The sequence below is a fragment of the Trichoplax adhaerens genome, genomic scaffold (assembly GCF_000150275.1).
Source record: "Trichoplax adhaerens TRIADscaffold_31 genomic scaffold, whole genome shotgun sequence".
NCBI lineage: Eukaryota > Metazoa > Placozoa > Uniplacotomia > Trichoplacea > Trichoplacidae > Trichoplax > Trichoplax adhaerens.
In genome coordinates, this window is record NW_002060971.1 from 312,688 (window position 1) to 338,571 (window position 25,884).

General features: G+C 34.2%; 2 protein-coding genes across 2 annotated transcripts; one reads left to right on the top strand and one right to left on the bottom strand.

The window, feature by feature from the left end:
- Window positions 1-8,106: 8,106 nt before the first annotated feature.
- On the bottom strand, window positions 8,107-8,580 carry TRIADDRAFT_33171 (uncharacterized protein; the record flags this gene model as incomplete). Its single annotated transcript, XM_002117850.1, has 3 exons — window positions 8,107-8,235; window positions 8,308-8,397; window positions 8,494-8,580. Coding segments are annotated over 3 exons (306 nt in total), but the record flags the coding sequence as incomplete, so codon positions are not given.
- Window positions 8,581-16,720: 8,140 nt separating this feature from the next.
- Window positions 16,721-25,849, top strand: TRIADDRAFT_61911 (uncharacterized protein; the record flags this gene model as incomplete). Its single annotated transcript, XM_002117835.1, has 36 exons — window positions 16,721-16,932; window positions 17,359-17,461; window positions 18,465-18,672; window positions 18,782-18,860; window positions 18,958-19,078; window positions 19,153-19,225; window positions 19,334-19,425; window positions 19,735-19,832; window positions 19,950-20,040; window positions 20,125-20,193; window positions 20,272-20,388; window positions 20,479-20,586; window positions 20,668-20,806; window positions 20,901-21,054; window positions 21,134-21,199; window positions 21,285-21,394; window positions 21,460-21,611; window positions 21,716-21,852; window positions 21,977-22,050; window positions 22,118-22,190; window positions 22,391-22,460; window positions 22,582-22,717; window positions 22,825-22,904; window positions 23,108-23,203; window positions 23,277-23,468; window positions 23,564-23,669; window positions 23,746-23,819; window positions 23,899-23,991; window positions 24,061-24,127; window positions 24,231-24,332; window positions 24,445-24,568; window positions 24,869-24,946; window positions 25,017-25,161; window positions 25,246-25,371; window positions 25,489-25,593; window positions 25,694-25,849. The coding sequence occupies 36 exons, from the start codon at window positions 16,721-16,723 to the stop codon at window positions 25,847-25,849; spliced, it is 4,026 nt and encodes a 1,341-aa protein (XP_002117871.1).
- Window positions 25,850-25,884: the final 35 nt, after the last annotated feature.

The following is a 25,884-nucleotide window of genomic DNA, read 5'->3' on the forward strand; positions in this document are numbered from 1 at the left end:
GTAATGCATAAATCTCTAATGCAAAGTATCATAATAATTAAAATTAGACGATATCTTCGTCGGAAGCTACTATTACAGTACAAGAAGGGGAGCTAGCATCGGTTGCAATTTCGAAAAGTAAATTAAGTGAAGAAATTAATTGTCTTCACGAAAAGTTAGTAAAAGTTTTGTGTATTGTTTTTGGAAATGAATTATTTAATAGTATGAGCAACATGAATAATCTAATTTTTGACTTGGGCTTCATGTTAGACTCGATAATTTAGAATTACAAGAGTCAAAGCATGCACGAAAATTTCGGGAAAAGCAGGATGAAATTGGTTAGTTTGGTCGTGCAAATGCCGGAATTTTCTTGTAACGATTAAACTTTTGTTGTCGCTCATTCTAATTTTATAAACAGAAACACTAAAATCAAAGCTTGATACCACAAATCGTCAATATCGGTCGTTGGAGCGAAGTAAACGAGATGTATGTAAATGATACATTTAATTTTCTAAACTAAAGTTCTTTTATTCACAATATTGAACAAATAATTAGTTGCAGGCACAGCTAGACGGTGTTAATATTAGCTTCGAAAAAGAGAAAAAAATGCGAGTAAAAAGCGATGCGGTAAGAGATATAGATGCAAATCGCGTTATTTTAAATTAAAACAACTATTGAGCAGGAATAAGTGAATTTTGAATAAAATATACATCTACTTCATGTCGGCTTATGACACTTTACTTAACAGGAGGTTAAGCAGTTACAGGTCGAAGTTGGGAAGCTGAAAGTCAGTAATTTTCTAAACCTGTGAATATGCTTTGATGCCTGTTTCAACTTTTGTAATACCTCGTATTTTATTATTTTTATTTAAGGAACAAAAAGTCGACACCAATGAAATGAGTAGGGGTCACTTAGAGGAAGTACAAAGGTATGACATATTGAAACTTGATAAGTTATAATGCAGGCTTCGTGATTAAGGGAATGATACATTTATATTAGGCTTAAAGTAACACTTAATCGTGAGCAGTCAGAACACGAAGAAATACTGCGTCACGAGCGTGAAAAACATACATCAGCAATTCGCGTAAGTGACATAATATTATAATTGATAATGTCGTGATTTGTAAACTGTCGTAATGAAAGGGTTGCTACTTGTGTACTCTAGAATTTAAAAATTAACATTGAAGAATTGAATCGAAAAACAACAACGCAAGATAAAGAAGTACTGTCTTAGTTATGAACTTAAGAATTTCGAATGCTATTTAATTCTCTAATTTATTTATTTGCTGGTCTAGATTGAAAATTTACAGCAAAAGGTTGAAAAAGTCAGAACTGAAAGGTTATTATTTAAATAAGAGTGAAAAAGATAGTTAATCAACTATCATTCTACTGATCACATATCCGTATTTTCAATATTAAAATAGCATTAACGACAGTCGGGAAGAGTTTACACGAGTCGAACAGAAATATAAACGAGAAATAGCTATGCTTAATGATAAGAATAAGCAGCTAAAAAATGAAAAACTATCGGTAAAAATACTACGGTTGCCTTAATTTTGAATTCCGGATAAATTAACTAACTCTTATACTACCTTTCCATAGCTACAACGGGAAATTGATAAGTCAAAGCGAGAAAGCGTTATTGTTGATAAAGCTTCTGGAGACGGTAAACGTGCAAATGAAAATATAGAATCTTGGGAAGACCAAATTTCGGAAATTATTACATGGTAAATGATTGAGCCGTACGTTAAAACTATTCGAAAGGCCTTTCCCAATATGTTTTTGCAATAAATGTATTTTCGTTTCTTCTTTCTTAGGGTTCAAGGTGAAAGAGATGTGCGCGTTAATTTACAAGAAATGGCGAAAAAATTAGCTGTAGATGTAGAAGAATTAAAGTCTAGCTCCTCGGTATAGTGGCATAATATTTGCTATTCAATTATATAATTATAAGTGGTGTTTCTATAAGGAAGTGCTAAAATGCCAATCTCTTATTTTGGTGTAATTCAATCATTAGTATGCAAGAAACACTGAAACTTGGCAATCAAGAAGAATGGCGAAAATTGATAAACAAGAACATATTCAATTGCAAGCGTTATTACAGGAAGAAAAGACTTCGAAACAAAAATTAACGGATGAACTAAATGCGCTTAAGACTTCTTTTGCTGCTCTTGAAAAGTACGTTTGATGCTGTTCTTAGTTCAAAATAAGATATTATTTTACTGAACTGAACAACGTTCATATTTACAGAAAATTTTTTGAAAAAGAGAGTCAAAGTTTGGAAATGAAAGAAAAGATCGTTTTGCTAACTGAAGAAGTGGAACGAAAATCGACGAAACATGAAGGTACTCCTATTCTAGCGATTTGCATATTTATGTGTACTTTTTGAGCCTTACACTAGGTATGCTTCTTTTCGAAAGTTCCAATTCCAAAGATTGATAATACTGAAGTTGAAGGAAAAGCGTATGATGGCATTATAAGAGTAGGTTAACTTTTTCATTTGTCATACTCGTATAGCTAGTTTTAATGTGACTTCTGTAATTGATGCTAGGTTCCTAAACCTGGAGGCGTTAGAAAAGGCTGGATAAAAAGTAGAATCGTAATTAAAAATTTTTGCTTGTATCTATATGACATAACTACGGAGGCGATGACGATAGCTCTGGATCTTAGGTTTGTAGCTTATAATTTTATTGCATTAATGAACTGAATAGAATGGGAAACGGAGAAATTTATATTATTGCATAGGGATCCAGGAGTAGCTGTTACTTCCGTTACATCTGCAGATGTTATCCACGCTAACAAAAAAGATATCTCGAGTATTTTAAATGTTAGTGCATTTGTGCTATATCTAATACTTCTAGTATTACGTATTTATTGGTATATTTCAGTTTTCACACATTATTTTACACTCTTAGCATATGATTTGTACTGATGTAATACTATTAATATGTAGGCTGTAGTTACTGCGGAGCCACCTGGTATTAGCTATCAACAACTGATGCTAGCTGATTCACCTAGTGAAAAAAATGAAATTATCGAGTTAATTAACTACATACTTACGAATTTACGAGAGCAAGATCGACAGGCTCAGGTGATGCAACTAGTCATACGTGGTCTTTATCCTGCATCTACTCGTTAATATTACTGTTAATGTCACTTTACGATATGATAAGTCAGAGTTACGCTGACTAGTTATATTCAGCGCTTTCAAATATGTGTTTCGCCCCTGTAGTTACCTTTTCAAGCCGTAGAAGTTTTTGATCAGTCCACTGTTAGCTCCATCAAGATACTATCTGCGTGTATTTGCGGTATATGCATTACTTTTGGGGTTTATTTATTATACTTGTGGATTTAAGGTAGCGTTAATACTATTATCTTTGTCGCAAATAGATACAAACCGAATTTTTCTTGGATGTGAAGAAGGGATGTATTTATTCGAAAATAGCAATGGCGGTTCGTCTAAATTTGATATGGTGCTAGAATTTTCAACTTTCTTACGTTTAATAAGTAGAGTGACTTTATTTGTTTAATTTACAGCTCTAAGTTGCTTAAATGATGGTGTAAAGAAAATTTGTCAGTTGCAGTATATCAAAGAAGAAAAGACAATAGCTATGATCGCTGGTAGGTTATCGTCTCATTTCTGTACGATTTTATTGAATGGCTCGGCCGTGCTTGGCTTACAGTACATATTTTGTTGTGTTTACTGTAATAGGGAAGGGTAAATCTGTTAGGCTAGCGAAATTTGCCGAAGTATTCGACAAGAAAGATACCGAATTTAATAAATTGCCTGATACTAAAGGTTTGAAGATAGCTTTAGATTATAATTTATACATTTATAAGCTACTCCTAAACAATTTATTTAACTTGTTCGCGTCAGGTTGTTCATACTTTGCTACTGGATGCTTATCCGATGATAGAACTCAAATACTTTGCGTAGCTTTAAAAAGAAGTATTCTAGTTTATAGGATTCATGGTATAACGTTTAACAAATTAAAGGTAAATTCGCGTTATTTAGAACAATAAATTGAGTTTTTGTGATCTAATAAATTTGTATTATTCCTTGAAAGACATTTAGCCTTCCTAGTGTTTGCTATCGTCTTTCGGTATTTAGCAATTCCCATGTTTGTGCTTGCTATTATGCTGGATTCTCTCTATTTGATGTTGAAGGCAGACATTCTGAACAAAGTAATACTTAGATTGCAGTAACTTGTTAATTTATTTTGGATTGAAATTAATATTGTTGAATGCCTTGCAGAGCTTATCAGTAGCGAAGATAAATCGTTATCTTCCATTTTACAAACTCAAATGGAGGCTGTTACTGCAATAGAAGTTGGTGATGATGAATTTCTTTTGTGCTTTAGCAGTAAGTATAAGTGTTACTTCCCTTATCAAGGTCTGTTAGGCGCTAAGATTTAATGCGTGGTTTTGATTTAATAAAGAAAAAGGAGTTTATGTCAAATCGAACGGTTTTAGAAGTAGGCAAGCTGATCTTGTTTGGTTAAACCCAGTACATACAATATGTAAGGTTTAATTTACGTAGTTTTAATGATTGAAGGTTGAAAGATTAATAATTATATTCTATTATTTTTAATGTCTTAGCTTATTGCCATCCTTATATTATTGCATTCTCTGATATCTGCGTTACCGTATACAACGTTTTTAGTTCAGAAAGAGTTCAAATTATTTCATTAAAAAAGGTTAGAAGGACACCTGTATAACTACAAGATAATATCGAATCACTAGATATTACATACAAATGTAATTTATTAACTTGTTGCAGTTACTACCAATGAATACGAACGCTTCGCTGTGTTCAGGAGTAGATTCTACAGGTTTAATCCACTTCAAGAATTTGTACGACTCCGGTAAGAACTTTCGTTAAAAGATTTTAGCGCAATACTTACAATTTGCCTTTACGCTTATATGTAGCTTTAACTCAAAGTCATAAAATAGGCTACATTAGTCTTTCTATTTTGAAACTAACGTAGGTTTCTGAATACTTGGACAATATTTTTCTTAACGCTTGTTTTAGATGCAATAACTTTAGACTTGACCCTCGCGTCTGCTAGGATGAGAACTAGATTAGCTACCGTAGGGAAGAAAGGAAAAAAAGGGTACCAATGTTTACTCCTACATTACTTCCGTTAAATTGACGTTAAAATTATTGGTTGTGTAGTTTTAATAATTTCCTACATAGTTTGGGATTGCTTTTCTTCTAATAATTTTTAGAATCGTAGAGCCTCAGCGCTTATCGAAGTCAAGTATATCTGGGCCTACTAACTTCACCCATGTAAAGCATGTTGGATCGGATAGTAGTAGAATTAATTTTAGTCAGGTAGTAAAATAAGTTAATTAATTTTGAGTGGACCATTCTAGGGTTCATAGTTTTTTATAAGCCGGATATGCAGTATTGTAACATTGCTACTTTATACGCTATTTCAATACAGGTCGTTTATGGTGATGCTGCTATTGCCTTGGATGCGAAAAGTGTGAGTAGTATATTATTTTGTATGTTCTTATTTTTTAATCAATTGAAGTAGTATTTATGATTACGTATAACTTAAGAGAAATTTACTTAAAATTGCATTAACGTACATGTTCTGTGATGTTTACTTTTACAGACAAGTAGCAACAACGATTTTGGGAGCCTTCGATCGGTATTCTTACATTATTTATAATAAATATTAATTTGGACTTAATTATACAATCGAAGATTGTAATTAAATTAATATTTCAATTTTAGGAATCATCCAGTAGATCGGGTTGTAAGTATTTTGGTTATAGCACTTTTTGTAACTTGAAGTCCATCTACTACATATTACATTAATTTTTTTATTAGTAAAATCGTACTTGTTTAAGGAATCTTATTCTTATACGCAAAATAATTATGTTTTCAGCTGGAGATGGAATGTCTGCACGTGGTCATCCACAGTCGCGCACAGGCAGTGACATGTCGTTGAAACAACGCAGAACATCAGCTCCCAGTACCGACAGTAAACCTCACGATGTATGATTATGTTCTAGCGTTAGCATTATGACTTTATTTTCATTCTATCCTTATGTAATAAAAATATTAATGTCACTTTAGGCTGATTCTGCAAGGCAACAGGGTAGCCCATTCGGTTCTGGAAATGGTATGATGAATTTTAATACGTACAATTATTTTACTGCCTAATAATTATCTTTCGTCAAATATATGAATCTTTAGCTGATGTGAAGAAGGCGCATTCATTTTCGAAAAAAACCTCAACCAACTTATGTACGTAACTAGTTAGGACGAAAAAGGATTGTATTATTTTGGTGTAGGCCAAATTACAATTGATACCAAAGAATTGCCTGTCATGTCTATTGACATATTCACTGATATATCATTTTTCCTGTAGAAGGAACTCCGGTTGAAAATGGTCTATTGATTTACCGATAACTGGCTAACTACCATTTTTATATATTTCGTTTCATTATTTGCTGATTTTGTGAATAATATATAGTACGGACAAACTGACTTTAACTTTTATAAAATCCAATAATGTTTGGATAAATTTAAAAATTTCAGTTTTGTAGCATAAATACACGTACACATACAGTATATATATATATATATATATATATATTTAAGTATTTAAAAATTTTCGATTTTTAATGTGAAAGCTACAGTATTTAACTGTTGCTTCATCAATGGATAAGTTTGTGCTCTGGAGCAGTCTCGTCAAAAATTTTTTAGACTATATACTATCGTTCTGTCTCATATTTGTTATTCTAGTTATTTCTTCGAAGATCTATCTGAGCAAATTCTATCTCTTATGATTCTGTTTTCTGCTATAATAACACCGAAGTATACCGCTAAAACCTGTTATGAATGAATTTCTTTTAGAAGTAGCATTGCGATTATATGTTATGGGCAATTAATAATGAAATGTAATAGACTGCCGCTAAATTAGATTTGAAAAAGATGCATTATATACGAGTACACATACGTATGTTAGGAAGGTATAAAAAGCGATAATCTGATATTGCAGTAGTTAACTTTTAGGACTATCAATAAACGCACTCTTGTCGCATTGATACTAATTCTGTATAGCGATGCAATTAGTTTTACAGTATAGCGATTCCTTTTTACATAGCTGCAATTTAATAGTGTTTTTTCAATTTCCGTACTTTAACAATTATGGAAGATAATGTAATAAAGATTTTCAGCTTTTTTGGATAATATTGAAACGATAGATTTATTGTAAGATACCCTTAGCAACAGTCTGTACTACATGTATGTACGCTGCAATCGAAAGTATCTTAAAACACCCGGACTTAAATCGCCTGTTCAGTACGGTGTATAATAAATACGTAAGCAATACGTACAGTATAGTCAAGATTACAAAATAATGTACGAATAGTAATATCCACCATAATCGCAGTACAACGAACAATTCACTAAACGTGAATCATAACAGCCATATCATACAAGTATTTTAAATACGTTGCGCAGAAGAATTCATAACAAAGCATATCCTAGCCATATTTCGGCAGTAGATAAGCTAAGGCATTAATTAATTACGCTATTTCATACGATGTAGCAGAGATTCATCTCTCTTTTTAAGAGTTCTTCCATGTTAATTTTCTAATACTAGACATAGCAGTGCTACCGATCACGACATAACTGGCTCCTTGTATATTAAAATCCAAATTACAACGAGACAGAGCAAAATTTTTTTAAAAGCAATTTATTATTTAATAGGATAACATCGAATGAAACTAGGATGAAAAGTGATAAATTATATAATTATACAACATTAGTTCTTCAACCTACGTGTATAATAGCATATAGTCTCGTAAGAATCACTGTTGACCACCCAAGGTTATTTTGCAAAAATCATAATCGTCTAGCATAGTGAAAGTACTATTCGTACATATACTAAAGATAGGAATTGATATCCAGTTCGCATAAAGGATATAGAAATTTCACGCAAAAATTTACATTACAAGTAGTCCATGAAGTGATAGTGCGTCCTGGAGATGTACTTTAGTAGAACGTTATTTCTTATCCTTAGTTATTGGAATCCTATCAAAGTATGTTAGGAAATGTTCATTCATGGAAAGCCTCACAGGATTCTCGATCCGCAGTAAAAAATCTTATACTTACGTGTTAATTAAACCTTTACCGCCTCCACTTAACACAAGGAAAGCATTTTGTGTTTGTTCCATTTTATCTCTCATTAAACTTACAGTTCCCAGCGGAGTGTCAGTAGAACTCATTTTTTTAAATGCCTAATGTAATTGTATGTCATATTGATGAGATAAGAATTAACATAAAAATTGTTTACGTAGTTAATTTCGCACCTCTTCTTCAGCTAATTTTTTATTGCGTTTTTCAATTTTCTTCTTGCCAGATACCTTACCATGGAATCGATGAGATAATTCTCTAAATGCCTGTAGGTAAAATAGGAGATTAGCATTGTTGTTCCGCTTAACCTTAACGCTGAATTTCTACGGACAGTAAGTAGCTCAGATAAGCAAAGGAAATACCTCTTTGGCATTTAGTCGGCGTCCAGAGTCATCAAAGTATTCTAGTTTAAAACCAGGCTTATAGTCATCCTTGTCCTTAAAGCTTGTATGGCCATATCGCGATGATGATCTGCCTCTAATAAGATAAAGGAATACACTCAAATTATCTGTATAAGTTCGAGTATTACATAATCAATTGCAATTATTTCATCTTACAGTTCCTTCAAAAATTTATCGTCAATTTCGTAGGAACTAAATAAAATCAAGGAAAACAGGTTATAGAATCGAAACTGTGTATGATATCTCTTCGTATAGAGTTCTAACACTAATGCCTATGATAGATTGGAAGTTCTTACTTTTGATCCTCAACAACATAGTCAGTGGAGGGTAAATTTAATGGTTTATGGCTAGATTTCTTTTTAGGAGCATCTAAATAGCCTACATGGTGTATGACAAGATCACAAGAAATAAGGAATTCACATAAAAAATGCCAACGCCATTGATATATAAGGGTGCATACCTTTCTTGGAAGCAAGAAGTAAAGCAGCCATAGTTCCTTTGCTGACAATTGGTTCATCGTTCATGAAACCAACTTCTGATTCGTCCTTTAAGGAAAAATAAAATTTGGACATTTAAGAAAAGTAATTTGATACGCTGTAGTTTTAGTTGCGTAGCATTTACAAAATAATTGTATCAGGATTTCATCATGCAATCAATTCATACCACTTCAATTTTAGCTGGTTTCTCATCTTCTGTGTTTACAGGTTCCCAACCGCTGTTTTCAACGTCATCGTCTTCGTCGTCCAGTTCCTACGATCAAAATAATTTCCATTTAATTGCGGTAAAAGTATACCTTGATCGCTTTGTAAAAGCAGTAATTTAAATATCCCGACGTACCATATCGTCAGAATCCTTATCAGCTTCAACTTCAGTAGTACGACCTTAAGTAGAATATAAAAATTGATATCGAGAATGTATTGTTTAGTCTCGTCTAGATTTTTATGTATTATTACAATGTAATATTGAATACCCTGATTTGCTCTTCTAGATGTGCGTGATATTGTTTCACCAAGACTACGACAGAATTCAGTAGTGGTGTTAAAGGTTATTCCGCTAGTAGCCTTGATATCTTCACTAGTATTATCCACGACAGACGCTGAAATTTGGCGGATCTGGAGATTAATTTATACCAGAAAAAGATAGTTAGTAACCATTCGTAGATATTATTGCAGAATATTTATCCTGCAAACTAGAAAAAAGAATTACTTTCTCCTCTTGTGTAAGAGCTTGTTCTTGCAGTTTTCTTCTTCGATTTCTAAAGAATAATAATATAATAAGACGACCACTGGGGCAAAGTGCATTGACGAGATATTTTTTAATCAATTTTACCTGGCTAGAATATTTTCCATTTCAATTTCAGCTTCATCAACAATTACCACGTTATCATCATTACGAACAATCGGATTAACTTCATCATTAATAGTAGGCTGTGTAACTAAAGGAAAAAAACGGGTTAGATACTATTTGACGCTTTAGAGTAAAAAGTTAATGTTAGTCAAATTTACCTGCGCTAATATCATTCGAACTACTAATATCCATAGGTTCACTGGTATCGTTACTTTTCACGAGATTAGATACGGTACTTTTGTTACTGAAAGTTGATATAAGTAAAAATTGATTCTTGGATAAGCTTGATAGCAAACAGAATCCAAGAAACTTACCGTGATCCATGATCTGCACGTTCGTCACTTTCAAGAGGAACAAGGTCATCAGCCTACGAGTTGATAACAATTTTTAGTTCATAGCAAAAATATGATAGTTACTAGTGTCTTTATATTTTATCGAGTAGAAAGGCATAATTAATCAGTATTTTTTACTTTCAAATTTTCACTTTTTCTGATTTTTCGACGCTTCTTCTTAGGCTTTTTGAACTGTACCTAAATTTTAAAAAGAAATTAGCTTCAAGCATACGTTTTTTTACTATGAATTATTGCCCAATCAAACAGAGTTTTAATTACCATTTCTTCAGGTGTATAAAATTCTGAGCTTATTGTTCCTTTGCTATATTCTAAATTAACCTAAAAAATAGCCAATATAGGTAACTCAATTGCTTTTCATAGCATTAGTCAATGGATACTGTACATACGCTCTGCGATTTTATTTCTTCTTTGATCTATAAAAAAGGTAACATTAATTCTTTTAGATAGAGCATAATTAATCAATAGCATACTATTTCATAGTAACCTTTCTCATAAACATTGATAATTTGTTAAGAAATGAACAAAATGATTCACCTGCTTCAATTCATTCTCTATCTTCATGTCTGCCATTCCGGAAGAACCTTTAACCGTCGTAGAACAATGTTTTAATGTAACGATTCGCAATATTTTAAAGAAAATTGGTAATTGTTAACATAAAATATTAGAACGGTAGAATTATTTACCCAGCCGAAAAGATGATTTCTTCTCGCCATCTATAACCTCATCATATTTAGATAACATTTGCTTTGCTTTAGGCTAGAAAATAAATTAACGTAAGGCATCTTAGAAGCTGGATGGCTACCATCTGCATGACATTAATTACATACTATTCCAAGTTCATCCCATTCATCATCGTCGTATGGTTGATAATCTGGCTTTTTCTTCTTCAATTCTATATTTTTGCTAGCCTAGTCATGCCAAATACATATTATTAATAAATTTAATCAATTTCTAGAGCAGTACATACTGGTAGTGTGGCATTAACCTTTTCGTCATCTTTGATATTAACATTTTCCAAGACGTCTTCATTGTTATCTTCTAGAATACCTAGGCGGGGTAATCAATATATTAATATTACATCTAGTGTTATGATAACTTAATTTTAACTACTGTTGGTCTCTTCTGAATTACTACCTTTATCTTGCAAAGTCAAGATTACATTTTGTCCTTCCTACGTTGGAAAAATTATTTTAGTCAGTATCACGTACAATTAAATTTAGGAACTATTTAAGGTGACACGAACAGCTGCATTAATATACCCTACATATTATTCACCTGAAATGCCGTTTTTGCATGTTCAATTTTTAATCCACTTAACGCGTCAGATTTGTATCGATTTTTCGATTGCGCAATCTTTTTGCCAAATTCTGCTTCTACTAAATTGCCGATTCCGAATTCATCATCCATTTCCTCAAGCATTGTAGCCTGTTGAATTTGAAAGTTTTCTAGTATGAGTAAACCATTCAATATCATCGCTATTACATTGCTAAGATTGTCACCCTTTTCTTAGCCATTTCTTTTTCTTTCTCTAATTTACGACTTTTTTCTACCCATGAACGAATATCGCCAGATTGACTATCGTCAATTTCACCTAAAGTTTTGAAATTTCTGTTACAATAAACATTAAAGCAGGTTAGTATAGCAGACTTGCCATAGCTTTTACTTGTACTAATTGTTTCGTAAAGTTTTATTTTTAAAACATCATACTTTAGTTTCTCAGCAATCAAACGCTTCTCTCGCAAAGTGGCAAGCTTTTCTTTTAACTATATAATAATAGTATTTTCATCACTTTTAATATCTTATTAGTGTATATATTATGTATACCCAGTATTTAACAAATTCACTAAATTATAACAAGTGTAACGGTAGTTGAAAATATCTTTATAGATAAGGCATGGATTTTTAAATGGCTAAAGAGAATCGAGTATTTGCATACCTTTTCAGTTTCCTTCATTTCACCCCAATTGACAGCAGGTACGTGGACAAATTCCTTTTCTTTGGTACCATTGTCTATAGTATAACAAATTTAGTATTGGCGGAGGTAAAGTATTAATATTGTTAGAAAAATTTTTCAACACGTCTATGCCGTAATCACTAGGTCTCGTATTTGATTCTGATCTTTGCATATTAATAATCATCATGATCCAAAAACTTACCATCATCATCCAACTGAAGAGGCGCTAGGCCAAGTTGTGCCCTCAATTTGCTGCAAAGAATTAGATACGACTGTGAGGGTGGAGAATTAAAGTTTAACGGATAATAAGAAAGATTCTAAACAGGTAGCAGCTGCCTAACTACCCGTTTAGAAACTTTCCTATCAGCTAGGGTCAATATACACAATGAATAATTTATAATTTAGCAGGCTTATTATTTACTGACGTTGATGACTGTAGAGCTACATCTCAAAGTTACTTACTTTGTGTCTTCTATACTTAATGATTGCGTAGCGGCGCCTCCTGCTATTTACCAGATCCGATGATATTGAATTAAGAAAATAAAAAAAGAGTGAAATAGTTAGGGCCATACAGGCGAGAATTATATGACGATAAAAATTAATTAACCACAACAGTATACCCGTACTACACAATCCTATTTCCTATTTTCTATATGGCATCATAACAATGAATGCGTATGAAAGATTGACACGGAAAAACTATTCTATCTTCTCATATATAGCTGAGATAGGTTGCATATAGTAGAGAAGACATGACAAATTTACTGATCAATAGTTATAGGAATTCGATAACGGTACATGCTATAAGATGCAGGTAACAAAACTCATCAAAAAAACGATGAATCGTATTTCAGAGTGCTTTAAGAAAGAGTTAAAGTAGCGGTAGGAAGTAATGATGCAACGATATTGTTACGATAAGGACTTTTCTAAAAATAGAAGGTAGCAAGTTACAATTAGCTGATACCGTGGCCATTACTATTTTTTATTGACTTGTACCTTGATTATTACCACTGCTAGTATCTTTATCGAGTTGTGCATCATCTTTACTTCGCTTACTACTTTTGCTTGTACGATCAGTATCAAAGTCATGGCGATGACTATCTCTATCTTTCTCCTTCTTACTACTTGATTCACTACGCTCGGGACTTCTGCTCCGGCCGCGACGTTTTATGTCTTCCTTGTCACGGCTGTCACTTCGACGGCGCCGTCTGCTACGTCCATCTCTATCACGACTACCACTACGTTCACGTCGCTTTGATCTATCATGTTCTCGACTTCTGCTACGTTCTCGGCGACGATTGTCTCTTTCTTTGCTCCTATCCCTTCTCTTGGATTTACTACTTTGTAACTCATCACTTTCCTTGACTTTCTCGTCTTTGGTTGATGTACCCATCTTAGTTAAGTAACTGCAGAAGAAATTTTGACGGTAATCCATTAAGATAATAGTAAGTCAATGCTATATGTAATTGCACTCGTACGCCAATCGAATAACTAAATGTTGGTATTTAGCTCATTAGTATAAGAATAGAGCTGTTGATGGCAGAGTTAAAATTTGATTGAATGATCGGACATTGAAGCAGTTACTATTTCTAATAGTCCATGGTGATATTGTAGGGGAGTCAAATCACTGTCATGTTTATAAGCTTTCAATTTCTATCTTGCAAATACGTGTATTGCTAGGTCTAACATTTTTTAAATTGCTTAGTTGTATGGGCAAATACTGTAGTAGCTATCATCGAAATACTTAACTATGAGTTGTTTGTTATGGCGTTATCCTGCACACCTCAGTATTGAATCTAGTGTTTACGGTCGACTCATCCATCTTTTTAATCTATCCCAATCTTTTCTACAGAAACACGCATAGTTATGAATAAGCTAAGGTATTGTAGAAAAATTCGAGTACTGAACAGTATGAGTTTATCATTTTAAGAGACTATTTTCAATTACAATCATCATCTACAGCAATGAATCATCATTTTATTTCCACCATACGTCTAGAAGATATTTCAGTATACACCATTCATCGTTACAACAGTGATGTAAATTGAAATAATGTTAATTTGTGTTGCGGACTGTTATGGTATAGCGTTAACATAGGGTGCTATTCTCAACTTGACTGATTGTACTGTAATGGATATCCAATTGGATTATTTTTAATCGCAGTCGTAGCATGTAGCAATAGATCCTCATTTTATTTCCAGGATACATATAGACATTTATTATATCACCATTGGTCGCTACAGCAGTAATGTAAATTGAAATGATGTCAACTTGTGCTGCGGACTGTTTGATATTGCGTTAAGATAGAGCATTATTTTCAACTTGACTGATTGTCATAATGTCCAATTAGACTATTTTTAATCGCAGTTCTATCATGCAGCAATGGATCGTCATTTTATATCCAGGATACGTTTAGATGTCTAGTATATTATCATTAGTCGTTACAGCAGTAATGTGAATTGAAATACGTCAACTTGTGTTGCGGATTGTTAGGATAGAGTATTATTCTCAACTCGACTGATTGTCATGACGTCCAATTGGACTATTTTTAATTGGAGTTATATCATGCCGCAATGGATCATCATGCTATGTCCAGGATACATCTAGATATCCAGTATATCATCACGACTGATTGTCATGATGTCCAATTGGACTATTTTTAATCGCAGTTCTATCATGCAGCAAAGGATCATCATTTTATATTCAGTATATCATCATTTGTCATTGCAGTAGTAATGTAAATTGAAATGATGTCAACTTGTGTTGCGGATTGTTAGGATAGAGTATAATTCTCAACTGGACTGATTGTCATGATGTCTCATTGGACTATGTTTAATCGTAGTTCTATCATGCAGCAAAGGATCATCATTTTATTTCCAGGATACGCAGAGACATTCAATATGCCCATGGTAGTAGCATGCAGGTAAAGTAGGTGAAAATTGTGCAAATTATCCATGGTATCATTGCAATAACATGGAAAAGGCTGTCAAAATGGGGCAATAGACCCACACTATCATGCAGTATTGCAGAAAAGAGAATTTTCAACTTACGATCACTGTGGCAACCAAGTGGTGGAATGCAGACTGGTGGAAGTAACCAACTCAGTGAGTTTGTATTGGATTGGTAAGCGTTGCTCAGTATAGAATGGAATAAGCAAAGAGCTCAATAACGACTCGTTTACTGTCTTGAAGAAGAAAGGAATAAAGCTTAAAGAGAACGAATAACGTGAGCAATTCTTCAGAGAGATTTAGGCCAAGTTGGAGCGCAGCAATGGCCAAGGAGAAGATTGGTGTAGTCTAGTATGGTGATTGGGTTGGCCTTTTTGATAGAGATGCACGCAATCTGATAATCTCTATGCTATAGTATGAATGATTGTTGCTATTACCTACACTAACGTAGTTTTAAGTGTCGAGTCTACTATGGAGTGCGTACGTTGTCATCACGTTGGTGGCTACGGTGAGCATGCCCAGTGTAGCAAGATGGACCTGAAAATACACTGACTTCAATGGCATTACCGAGGTCGAAAGCCGGTCAAAAGCCATCGATTTTCGGGATGTTTCAGTACCAATCACAATGGTAGGTAGGTAGCAAAGCTGTAGGGATCAACAAAACTCGTCGCCGTGTGGAGAAGGGCAGTTTCTTGGATGATTATTAGACGTGTATATTATACCTATAATGATCAACCGAAATGTCCATGCTAAGCTAGGATACAGCTGTTTCATGAAAGCAGTCTCTTCTGCCATTTTGCTGATTGACGATTCACTGCAGCTCTCGAAGAAGACTTGGACCGGACACTGGACGGCGGACACTCTTTGGACGGACAGACACATAGCCTCCTCCTCCTCTTCCATCCGCCATTTTGTAGATTGAGGAGACACTCAAAGCATACTTGGACCGGACACTGGACAGCGGACACTCTTTTGGACGGACAGATATGTGGCCTCCTCTTCCATCCGCCATTTTGCTGATTGAGGATTCACTAGAAGTCACTCGAAGAAGACTTGGACCGGACACTGGACAGCGGACACTCTTTTGGACGGACAGACAGGTGGCCTCCTTTCCTCTTCCATCCGCCATTTTATAGATTGGAGGATTCACTAGAAGTGCACTCGAAGAAGACTTGGACCGGACACTCTTTTGGACGGACAGACATTTGCTTTCCTTTCCTCAACCAATTGGAATGGACTAAGTTTTTTTCGAAATTAAGTAATAATATTATATTGTATTCCGTTGCCTGATGCTAAACTCTGCTTGCAAGCAGTAACTTCAGATCAACCATGTTATTCCCATCAATACCAATGATTTGGAAAACGGACACGGAAGAATCAGACTGAGCAACTTTGATGGGCTATTTGGGGATAGTCCGTCCATCTGAAGCTCAGTCTACAGTACTTTCGAGGGGTCCATGACTGACTACTACAGTACAGTACAGTACTGTACTACGGACGTACTGTGTACAGTCCGTCCGTAGCAGCAGGCCGTTGACCCGCGGTAACACTGGTTCAGACTCAGAAGTGGTGAAGAGTTTGCAGTCATGGCGGCAAAATCGACTCCAGACAATCATTGCTATCGTCAAATCGTCATTAATAACAGCCAAGAAGTCCAATGGAAACATTTAGTGATACCATTACCTGATAGTGCAACCAATAAGAAATCGGAATGGATTATTCCTCCATTTGCTGGCGGTTTCAGTTATAAAAATGCAGGCAATATTAGCTCAGCATCCAGGAATAGATTCATTCTATGGTAAGTCCAGACAGACGTTCATGCTGTCCTTGATGTCGTCCACGCTTTTCTACTTTAGCTCAAATGGATATGTTAAATGAATAGAATGATAGTCTACTAGTCTACAATAGAAAATTCCAATACCATAGATTATCCATGGTCAGCTAACGTAGTCAATTGCTCATCCTTTGGATCCTATCAACGGATAACTATCGTTACAGGGATGCCGAGCTTAAAGCTCGTTCTTGTCGTGGGTAGCTGGCCCATTTCATAAGCTTAGGGTAGTATTCATTTGGACCTAAATTCAAAGGATAGCGATCGTTTCTATCTTTAGTATCTCTCAGATATACGATCAAGACAAATGATTCCTTTGAAGCTTAATGTTCAAGCTAGCTATGGATTCATTCTCTTGCATTTTCCAATCCTGGACAAAAATGATCAAAATAGGCTTGTACTGGATTTCAATGTCAATCAACCATTGCCCCCTAGTCCCCTAATCGGCCATTTTTTAACTGGTAGGATATATTACAACTTATCTAAAAATGGCAAGGTAAAGGTGTCGTTACAATGTTCTCCTATTACAAACCACCACCGGCCAATCGTTGCTGTTCACTTATTTGCACCGACTCTAAATACAAGTACGCTAGAGTAAAGCCGGCAATAAAGAAATGGATCCAATACCATCTTAAGAGATGACAGGACTTCAATTTGTTGCGTCGGTCATGGACATTGCAATGCTATGATACTGATTTCCTACTATCACTGGGAGCTTCCATATCTTTCGATTGCAAATCATGTCCATCGATGGATTGGCTAAATAATAAAAATTGGACACTTTGCATAGAATGTTAAAACGATAGAAATTTCCCATGCTTCTAGCTTATTGTCACCTACTCTAACAGACGCTGATATACACTGTATATTATACAGTAGTTGTACACAAAATTGTTATTGCAAGTTGTAGCTAACCATACGATAACTTGTCCAAGCCAATCGTCAATTGCATAATCATCTACTTGGATTGGTACCACTATTACAATATTAGAACTTTAGTCGATATTTACTGTTGTACTACTCCATTCTGATTTCTGACCAATAAATTGATAAAGTGCCTTATCCAATGATACCCGAACATACGTATAGTTTGTGACATAGTTTCTTCCTCAAAGATGTACTATCGTAGTGTGTACACTTTTTAGTCAATATAAAGGTAAAATACTAATTTTTATGCTACATGTTGTAGGCGATGCCAAGATGACGTTATCCAATTACAAGAAGTATGCATGGATTGCAATCTAATAGACAACAACATCCAATTGCGCTTTCCAAATAGTCGACTATTACCCAATGTTGTCATCAGGGAAACGGAGAAAAATATTACATTATTGCTGGCAACAGATCATAGTGTTCATCGTTTTACTTTATCTCATCCTGACAAGTTATCAAGAAATGCAACGGTGGCTATTTCTGCATTTTGACCTAGCAAATTGACATCATACAATTGTATCCCTATTACGATCTAATGTTACTTTCATAACGTTGCCTCTATTTAGAATTATGGCCAAACCTCCAATAATACTGCACTATCTATCCTGGCTAGCATTACCTTAAAGGATAGCCTACAATTTTGTAATTACGCTGGGCTACCTGCTATTGGTAGAATGGCATCGGCTGAGTTATTGCAAGACAGTTCAGCTATTTTTGCTGTAATTTTACCATCTTCTATTAGTATAATCATACTTCCTCCAGTTTCAAGTAACGGTATGCTGCTATATTCGTTACTTTATATCGACATTGATATTTGCCATAACTTTCGTAACGTTTTTTGATCGATTCTTTTATCATAATTCAATAATAATAATTCTATTAGAAGGTGCAAGAATATTGGAAATTCATCCTGGGACTTTTGTTCAGCGTTTAATTAGTGGCTTCATATTTGGATCGAAAATGTACCTTCCAATTATATAAAATTAGTTATGCTATTTCATGAAATGATTGCCTTTTTCAACTAATGGATCACACGTATTGCCTTTTATGGTTTGACAGGATCACATCAGCAGATAACAACTTACTTCCACAAAGTATCTCATTTCGTCGCTTATCTGACGGCAAGTTATACTTATTTATGATTTGCCATCGATATCAACTCCGTATTTGGTCGTTAGAGGTAACTTGCGAATGAAGGTTCGACTACGGTCTAGAAGATCACATTTTTATTATTTCCCTATTGATCGTTTTTAGAAAAATGATTTCATTTTGCACATGGACATGAACATCTACAGGCCATCATCGGCTGATAGCGATTCTTCTGCAGGTATGTACAAGCATAGCATTTTTTGCTAACATATGGGACTATAGAACTTCATTCAAGCGATTATATTTATCATTTCGGTTTCTTGCTTATTCTCTGATTTTATGTCAGCAGTAGCTGACCAGCCAAATAGGCTAAGTACCTCGTATGGAGACGTAGGTGAATATGTTGGAGTATTCTTATGCTATCCGGATCATGTACAGGTAATGACAACATTACACCCTATCTTATAGCATTGAATTTAAACATCAATTATTTATCATATAACTTAGAAATAATTCATTTGCTGGTATTCCATACTTGACTCTGATCCTACTTGCTGTGTGTTATATTTTAGTTTACCCTACTTAATCCAATACTCGATAATGGAAAGCTAACTATGCAATATTTAGGCTCAGTGAACGATACTAACTCGGTCTGTGTTTTAATTTGGGTGAAACTTTATTTCATGATTGGTAATTGATTTATCTGCAAACTTAAATTTACTGACCTGAGTAATATGGATATTACAGAATATTTTTATCAGTTTTGCTGTAACAAATCAAAATATTTGGACGCTATGGAAGAATAGCAAAGGCGAAACTCTTTTAAAATTTCTTCCCGTACTTAGGTATGTTACCATTGAACAGGATTGATTAAAGCGCTTAATATACTATACCTAGATGAATGTAAGCACCATCTAAAAGAATGATACGAATACTGAAATATTATGAAACGATTGCTTTAGTACTCAGAAGAATCCTGTAGGTTGGCATCAAGTAAATGTATCCTCAAACGAAAATTGCGATACTGATGGATTAAATGATAGCGACGTTGAGGTATATATATGAGATATCATTAGTTTTTGCTCGTAAAGCAGCTTGCAGCTAACATTTCGGTTGCTGTATATATTTATACCTTAGGAATACTTTATGAGATTTATATTTTTTCCTGGACGATTTTCGCGCTCTACAATTGCCAAAGCTATCCAGGTAATATTGCAATCAATATTGCTGCAAAGTCTTTCAAGCAATCAATGCATTTAATTACTGTAACATTATTGCCTGTAGATTACGAATCATGCTGTCACAGGACAGAATACGACGTTATCTGGAGTTTATGGAGAAGGAAGCCCTCCATCATTGGATTTATTAGTAAAAGATGTAATCTCGTTAATGTCATATCAAGTTAGTAATAGGTCATTTTCACATATGGTAATTGCAGAATAAAAAATAAAAATTAATCGAGCTCGCCGTTCATATTTGCGCCAAATTCAGATTCAGTTAGCGTGTGAAGTTTATGATGAAATATCGGAGGAGGCGCTAAGGAGTATTCAAGAGAACTGTTGGTCCAAATTTTGTAATAGCTGTCAAGACTTTAGCCAGGTATAAATGCTAGTTGTCCTTCATTGCCTAAGCACATTTATATATTGCAGCTTTAGTCATAATGGTTCTCGACACTTTTAGATCGAACGCGAAGCGTTTGGTATTTTTACTGATAACAGTACCGGATTGGCTTGCATTATTAGAAGAAATTCTACTTCCTATATATATCCAACTGATGTTTTAGCAAGTTTCTGGGATAAAACTTTAACTTATACCAACGGTATAACAAAATTTAAATCTATTCAAAAAAATGACTTTGTTAAATTTTATTGACAGACTAACAGAGGATAGTAATCAGATCTTCTCTATTTTAGGTATAGCCGATAATATTGCAATGCTTATTGAATGTATTGACTTAATCAAAACGCACTTAACTCAAGAAATTCACCTTCGTATCGAATATGATCTACATCGTGGTCTTGATCCGATTATGACTATTTCCGATATTGCTGAGCAAATATCTGGAAAGTACGTCAGATTTACAATTATGATAATTTCATATCTTAAAAATTAAATTTTTGCTGTATTTTATTCTATTGCACGGTAGTTTAAATACTGCATCTCCAATGGCTAGTACACCGCATTACGATCTTATAACTACCTTGGAGAAGAAGTAAGCTTTATTTGAAAGCTTGAAATCGTTTTCGATAATCATTATTTTTTAGCTTGTTTAAGCTCAGCTTCAAATTTCCTTATAGATTGATTGCAATAGGGGATATCTCAGCGGCTATTAGCAATACGATTGAACTTTTGGACGTATTTGAAAAGATTGTTGACAGTAATGAAATTACAACCGATAACGAAGGTGGTAGCAAGTCTTTAATACTTATTTGGTAATTGTCTTACTCAAGTCTGCAAAACTATTTATTTTAGGCATTGAACAAATTAGCTGTGGACGATTGTATAGCAGTAGGATGGCAATGAGGATTCTTTCTACAGCACTTACGGATATCGCCCATGTGCGATTTGGGATTTGCTGCGATCTATTGCTACTACAATCTTGTATTCTCTATTTCGAAAATAAGGTGCGTTAATTGTCGGAATCTTGCAAATGATCTGTATGCAGATTTAGCACCTGTATCTGATCTTGTGCTTTAAAATATTATTTTGACACACTATCGTTTCTCAGGCTTTTCTACATGAAGGAGATCATTGCAATACTATAAAATGTTTGTTAATACCTCATACGATGAATTTACTACGAGCATACTATTCAATCTATTGGCTCGGTCAACAGCCTTGTTCGGCAGCAAGTGGAGACGAAATGTATGCACTATTTACTTTTATCTTTCCACTTTATTCACTTTTGTCAACCGTACAGCAAACACTATACTGTATTATAGTGCTTATTAAAGATGTTATGCTAACTGTAATTATACTATTTCGATAGGGAGTTTAATATGCGTCAGCTAGCTGCCTTAGAAATTTCTTCAACTTCTGGTCTTTTCTCGGCTGTAATCGCAGGTAACTTCAGCATCTTACAATGGAACGATTTATATTCGTATATTCTAAGCATAATAAAATTTCATAGATCCAAACTATACCTTGAGCGAGCTGTATTTAGCTGGATCAGCTGGATTTAAAATGAGATCGCTTTTAATGCAGTCAGAAGTCTGGCATGATCGACTTACGAATTCTAATAATTGGTTACTATGGCCTGATGTTGCGCAAGCTTGCTTTGAAAAGCTACTGCAAATCTTGTATCTTACTTACGAGCCTTACCTTTAGCCAAAACTTTCAATATGATTATACTTTATTTCATTCATAAAATTGTGACTATTCTCTTTGACTCATAAATGTACAGCTGGCCGGAACAGTGTAGTGTTTCGTTAGTAGAATGTTTGGTCGCAAATTGTCAGTACGAAGAAGCAAAGGTAAGATGTAGTTGAATATGGAAAATAGCAAATTTTTTGTTAAAGAGCAGTTGCTGTAGTTCCACAACTCACAATCAACAATGATTTTATTCGTAATTAAATAATTAATGCACGGTTTTAGTTCTATGTAAATATGGTAAATGCCATAACAGAGGAAGGCTTAGCCGCTCGTGAATTCATGCTAGGGCAGTGCTATTTAAGTACTGCGGATGGTAGTAAAGCTCTGGAATGCTTTATTTCGGCTTCAAATGGGATTGGTATGCAGTATTTGTCACTATCTAAGATTAAATTGTTTCCTAATATTCTTGGCTATTTTCAATTAATGACTTTGGTGAATCTAAATGATTAATCGATATGTCTACAGCTTCAGATAGATTCTTTTGGAAATTATTAATGTCCGAGGTCTATAATGAAAAACGAGTTACAGCTCTTTATTATATGAAGGTGTGAATACTTTGATTTGATATATGTATTGAGGAATAACTTTACAATTGTGCAACATTCTATTCGCTACTATCTCTTGAATTTGTAATTTGTCTAGTTTTAAATCTAATGCAGCGGTATCAGGTAGTTGCTATTGTACTGTAGGCAGTATGATCAAATTTATCAACTTAGAATCTGAAATTTTTATTTCCATGTTTCTAAAGGTCATGCGTCTGTTTGAACAATTTTCCTACTTCGATTTGGCAATTATTGCTGCCCGCACTGCCATCAATTCGGTAGATTCCTGCGATGAGGAGATTGTAAGTTTTTACTTAGCAATTACTGTATATTGATATGTTAAATAACTGTAATGTTTCTGTTATTTAATTGTAGCCAGTATTTTGGTCAAATATCTTCAAGTATTACTTAGAACTTGGTCAGGCAGAACAGGCATATAATGCTCTTGCATCAAATCCTGATGTTGAGCGCCAGAAGGATTGCTTGCAGCTTTTTGTTACTGTTCTTTGTGAAAATTTGGATTTTAAGACCTTATGCCAATTTCCTTACGAAGGATTTGTCGATATCGTGAGTTCTTTTAACTGACTGTAATGATATCGAATAGCTTGTAAGTACACTAACAATACTATTAAGCTCTGTACCATATTAATATATTCACCTAGGTATCAGAAATCATGTTGAACCGAGCTCGCAATGTTAGCATGTCGTCCAATTGTTACTATGATCAACTATACTCTTTTCATGTATTTAGGAATAATTTCAGAAAAGGTAAGTTTAGTATTGAAGGTGCACAATGTATGTTGCTAAGGGCGCATTTTCTAAACGATATTACTGTTATATTTAGCTGCTTGTGTAATGTATGAATGCGCTTCTCGTCTGGCTGAAGAATGTGTTGGCGTTGCTAGTCTACAACAACAGGTTGAAAGATAGCTTGCTATGGCATACAACACATCGCGAATGTGCATCATTATTTAAGGTTTTATATGTTATTTTATAGGCTAAGTGCTATTTAGTAGCTAGGAACTCTCTCCATTTAGTTACCGCCGACCGTCGTTGGATATTATGCCCTAAACTAGAGTTACCGATATCTGTAAGATGCTTCGGTTTTTTATAAATAAAGGTTATAACTTGAGAAAGTAATATTTATGAGTTCTTGTAGAAATCTAACGCTTTGGATAAATCCGAGAATGCCGCAGAGATTAGTGACATAACTGACATCTGTCTGCGTAAGTAGTCCAATGAGATGCTACCTTGGTAGATCAATTATTTTGCTGTCAGTACTAAGGCTAAATTTTTTGCTTTCAGCGACGTTAAAAAATTGTGTTGTAGGTAGCAAGATGGTAGAAGTTGGTGATGTTGATAAAGATTATATGCTCGTAATATCTCGTCTACAAATACTACAAAGAGATGATAACACTAAGTATTCTGAAGGTAATTTATTGTTATGTTCTAATTATTATTGCATGTCAGTATCCTGTGTAAATAAACCATCGTATCAAGTAGAGTAATTTTTATCTGATACCATTAACCTGTGAACTTACAGGCCAATTCACTCCCGAAGAAACTCTGGTTTATCTGATATCGGCTGGTTTATTTGATACCGCCTTTTCACTTGCACGTGCTTTTGATATACCATATAGCAAAATCTTTGAAGGATTGGCTTACAAGTAAGTATCATAAATGTTATACATAGACGATGTTACTGGGAATAAAATTGTAATGATCTTTTAACCTCTGCGAAATCGTTCTAATTTTTCTAATTTTTTGTAAGCAATTCAATTTGAACTGATTTTAAAAGAATTCTATTATTTTGATTTTTGTTAAAATTGCGAAGGTGTTGCTCACTATCAAACGATCGCAAAAATGGGTATGGAAAATATCTTTTCGTCAACTAATTAAGGCGTATGATGTTGTGTTAATATTATATTTCGCTACATTTATGAGCTGTATCTGTTATTATCCGTTAGCTATCAAATTGATGACAGCGAGTTAGCCTGGCTAAAAGCGAACGATTTTTCATTCGTATGCTCTAATAGGGAACTGAGGTATTGCATGAGTAAACCTGTGATTTCTGTAGTTGTTATCGAGTTTAAACTTGTATTGCTATTGTATTAGCCCTACAGATCGAGCATGGCTATTATTGGAACATTATCTGAGTTATTTTGATGGTGCTGAGAGTAGCACGTTTTATGCTTGCGTTATAAATAAGCTGCTGTCTCTAAATTGTTCTTTGCCGTACTGGTTATCGTCATCGTTAAAGGTGATTTTTCATACCTAATTTAGTTATACGCGTATGTTATATAAGAAATTTATTGAATTTAATCGATAATTGTAATTCGTGAAGAAATTAGACTTGGCTACACTTCTGCGCCTGTACATCCAGTATGACTTTTTAAGTGAAGCTACGCAGCTGGTTATGGATTATATTGATGCTGTGCACGGGATTCATACAGCGGAATTCGGCCTTAAGGTAAGGTTATTTAGCTAAAAGAAGTTATTGATGATATTACGACTTTTAAAGATGTATTGATTGGTAAAGACTGTAATTTTCTAATCGTTATTGAACAAATATTAATGAATGAATTAGAATGCTGCTCATGCCGACAGTCCGAGCGTTTGGCTGCCTTATTCATCGATTGATCATTTGTTACAGTTACTGGATAAGATTTCATCGGAAACAGAGTTGTATAAGGTTGAATTTATACACAACAATGTCGAAATAATATACTTATTATATTACCATAGTGAATCTTGAAAGTATATTGTATAACTCTTATTAATTTAATTCTTAGTTAAAGAAAGAATTGCAAGACAAACTTGGGCGATATTTAGAATTTGCTGATAAAATTTCAGTAATTAAGATTGATAACGAGCAAAGTCGGAGAATGACCAGAGAATTACAAGGCGTTGCAAGTGCAGGCAATATACCATTCCAGTTTGTAAAGTAGCTAAGGACTAAAACATATAATTCCATAGTCTCTAG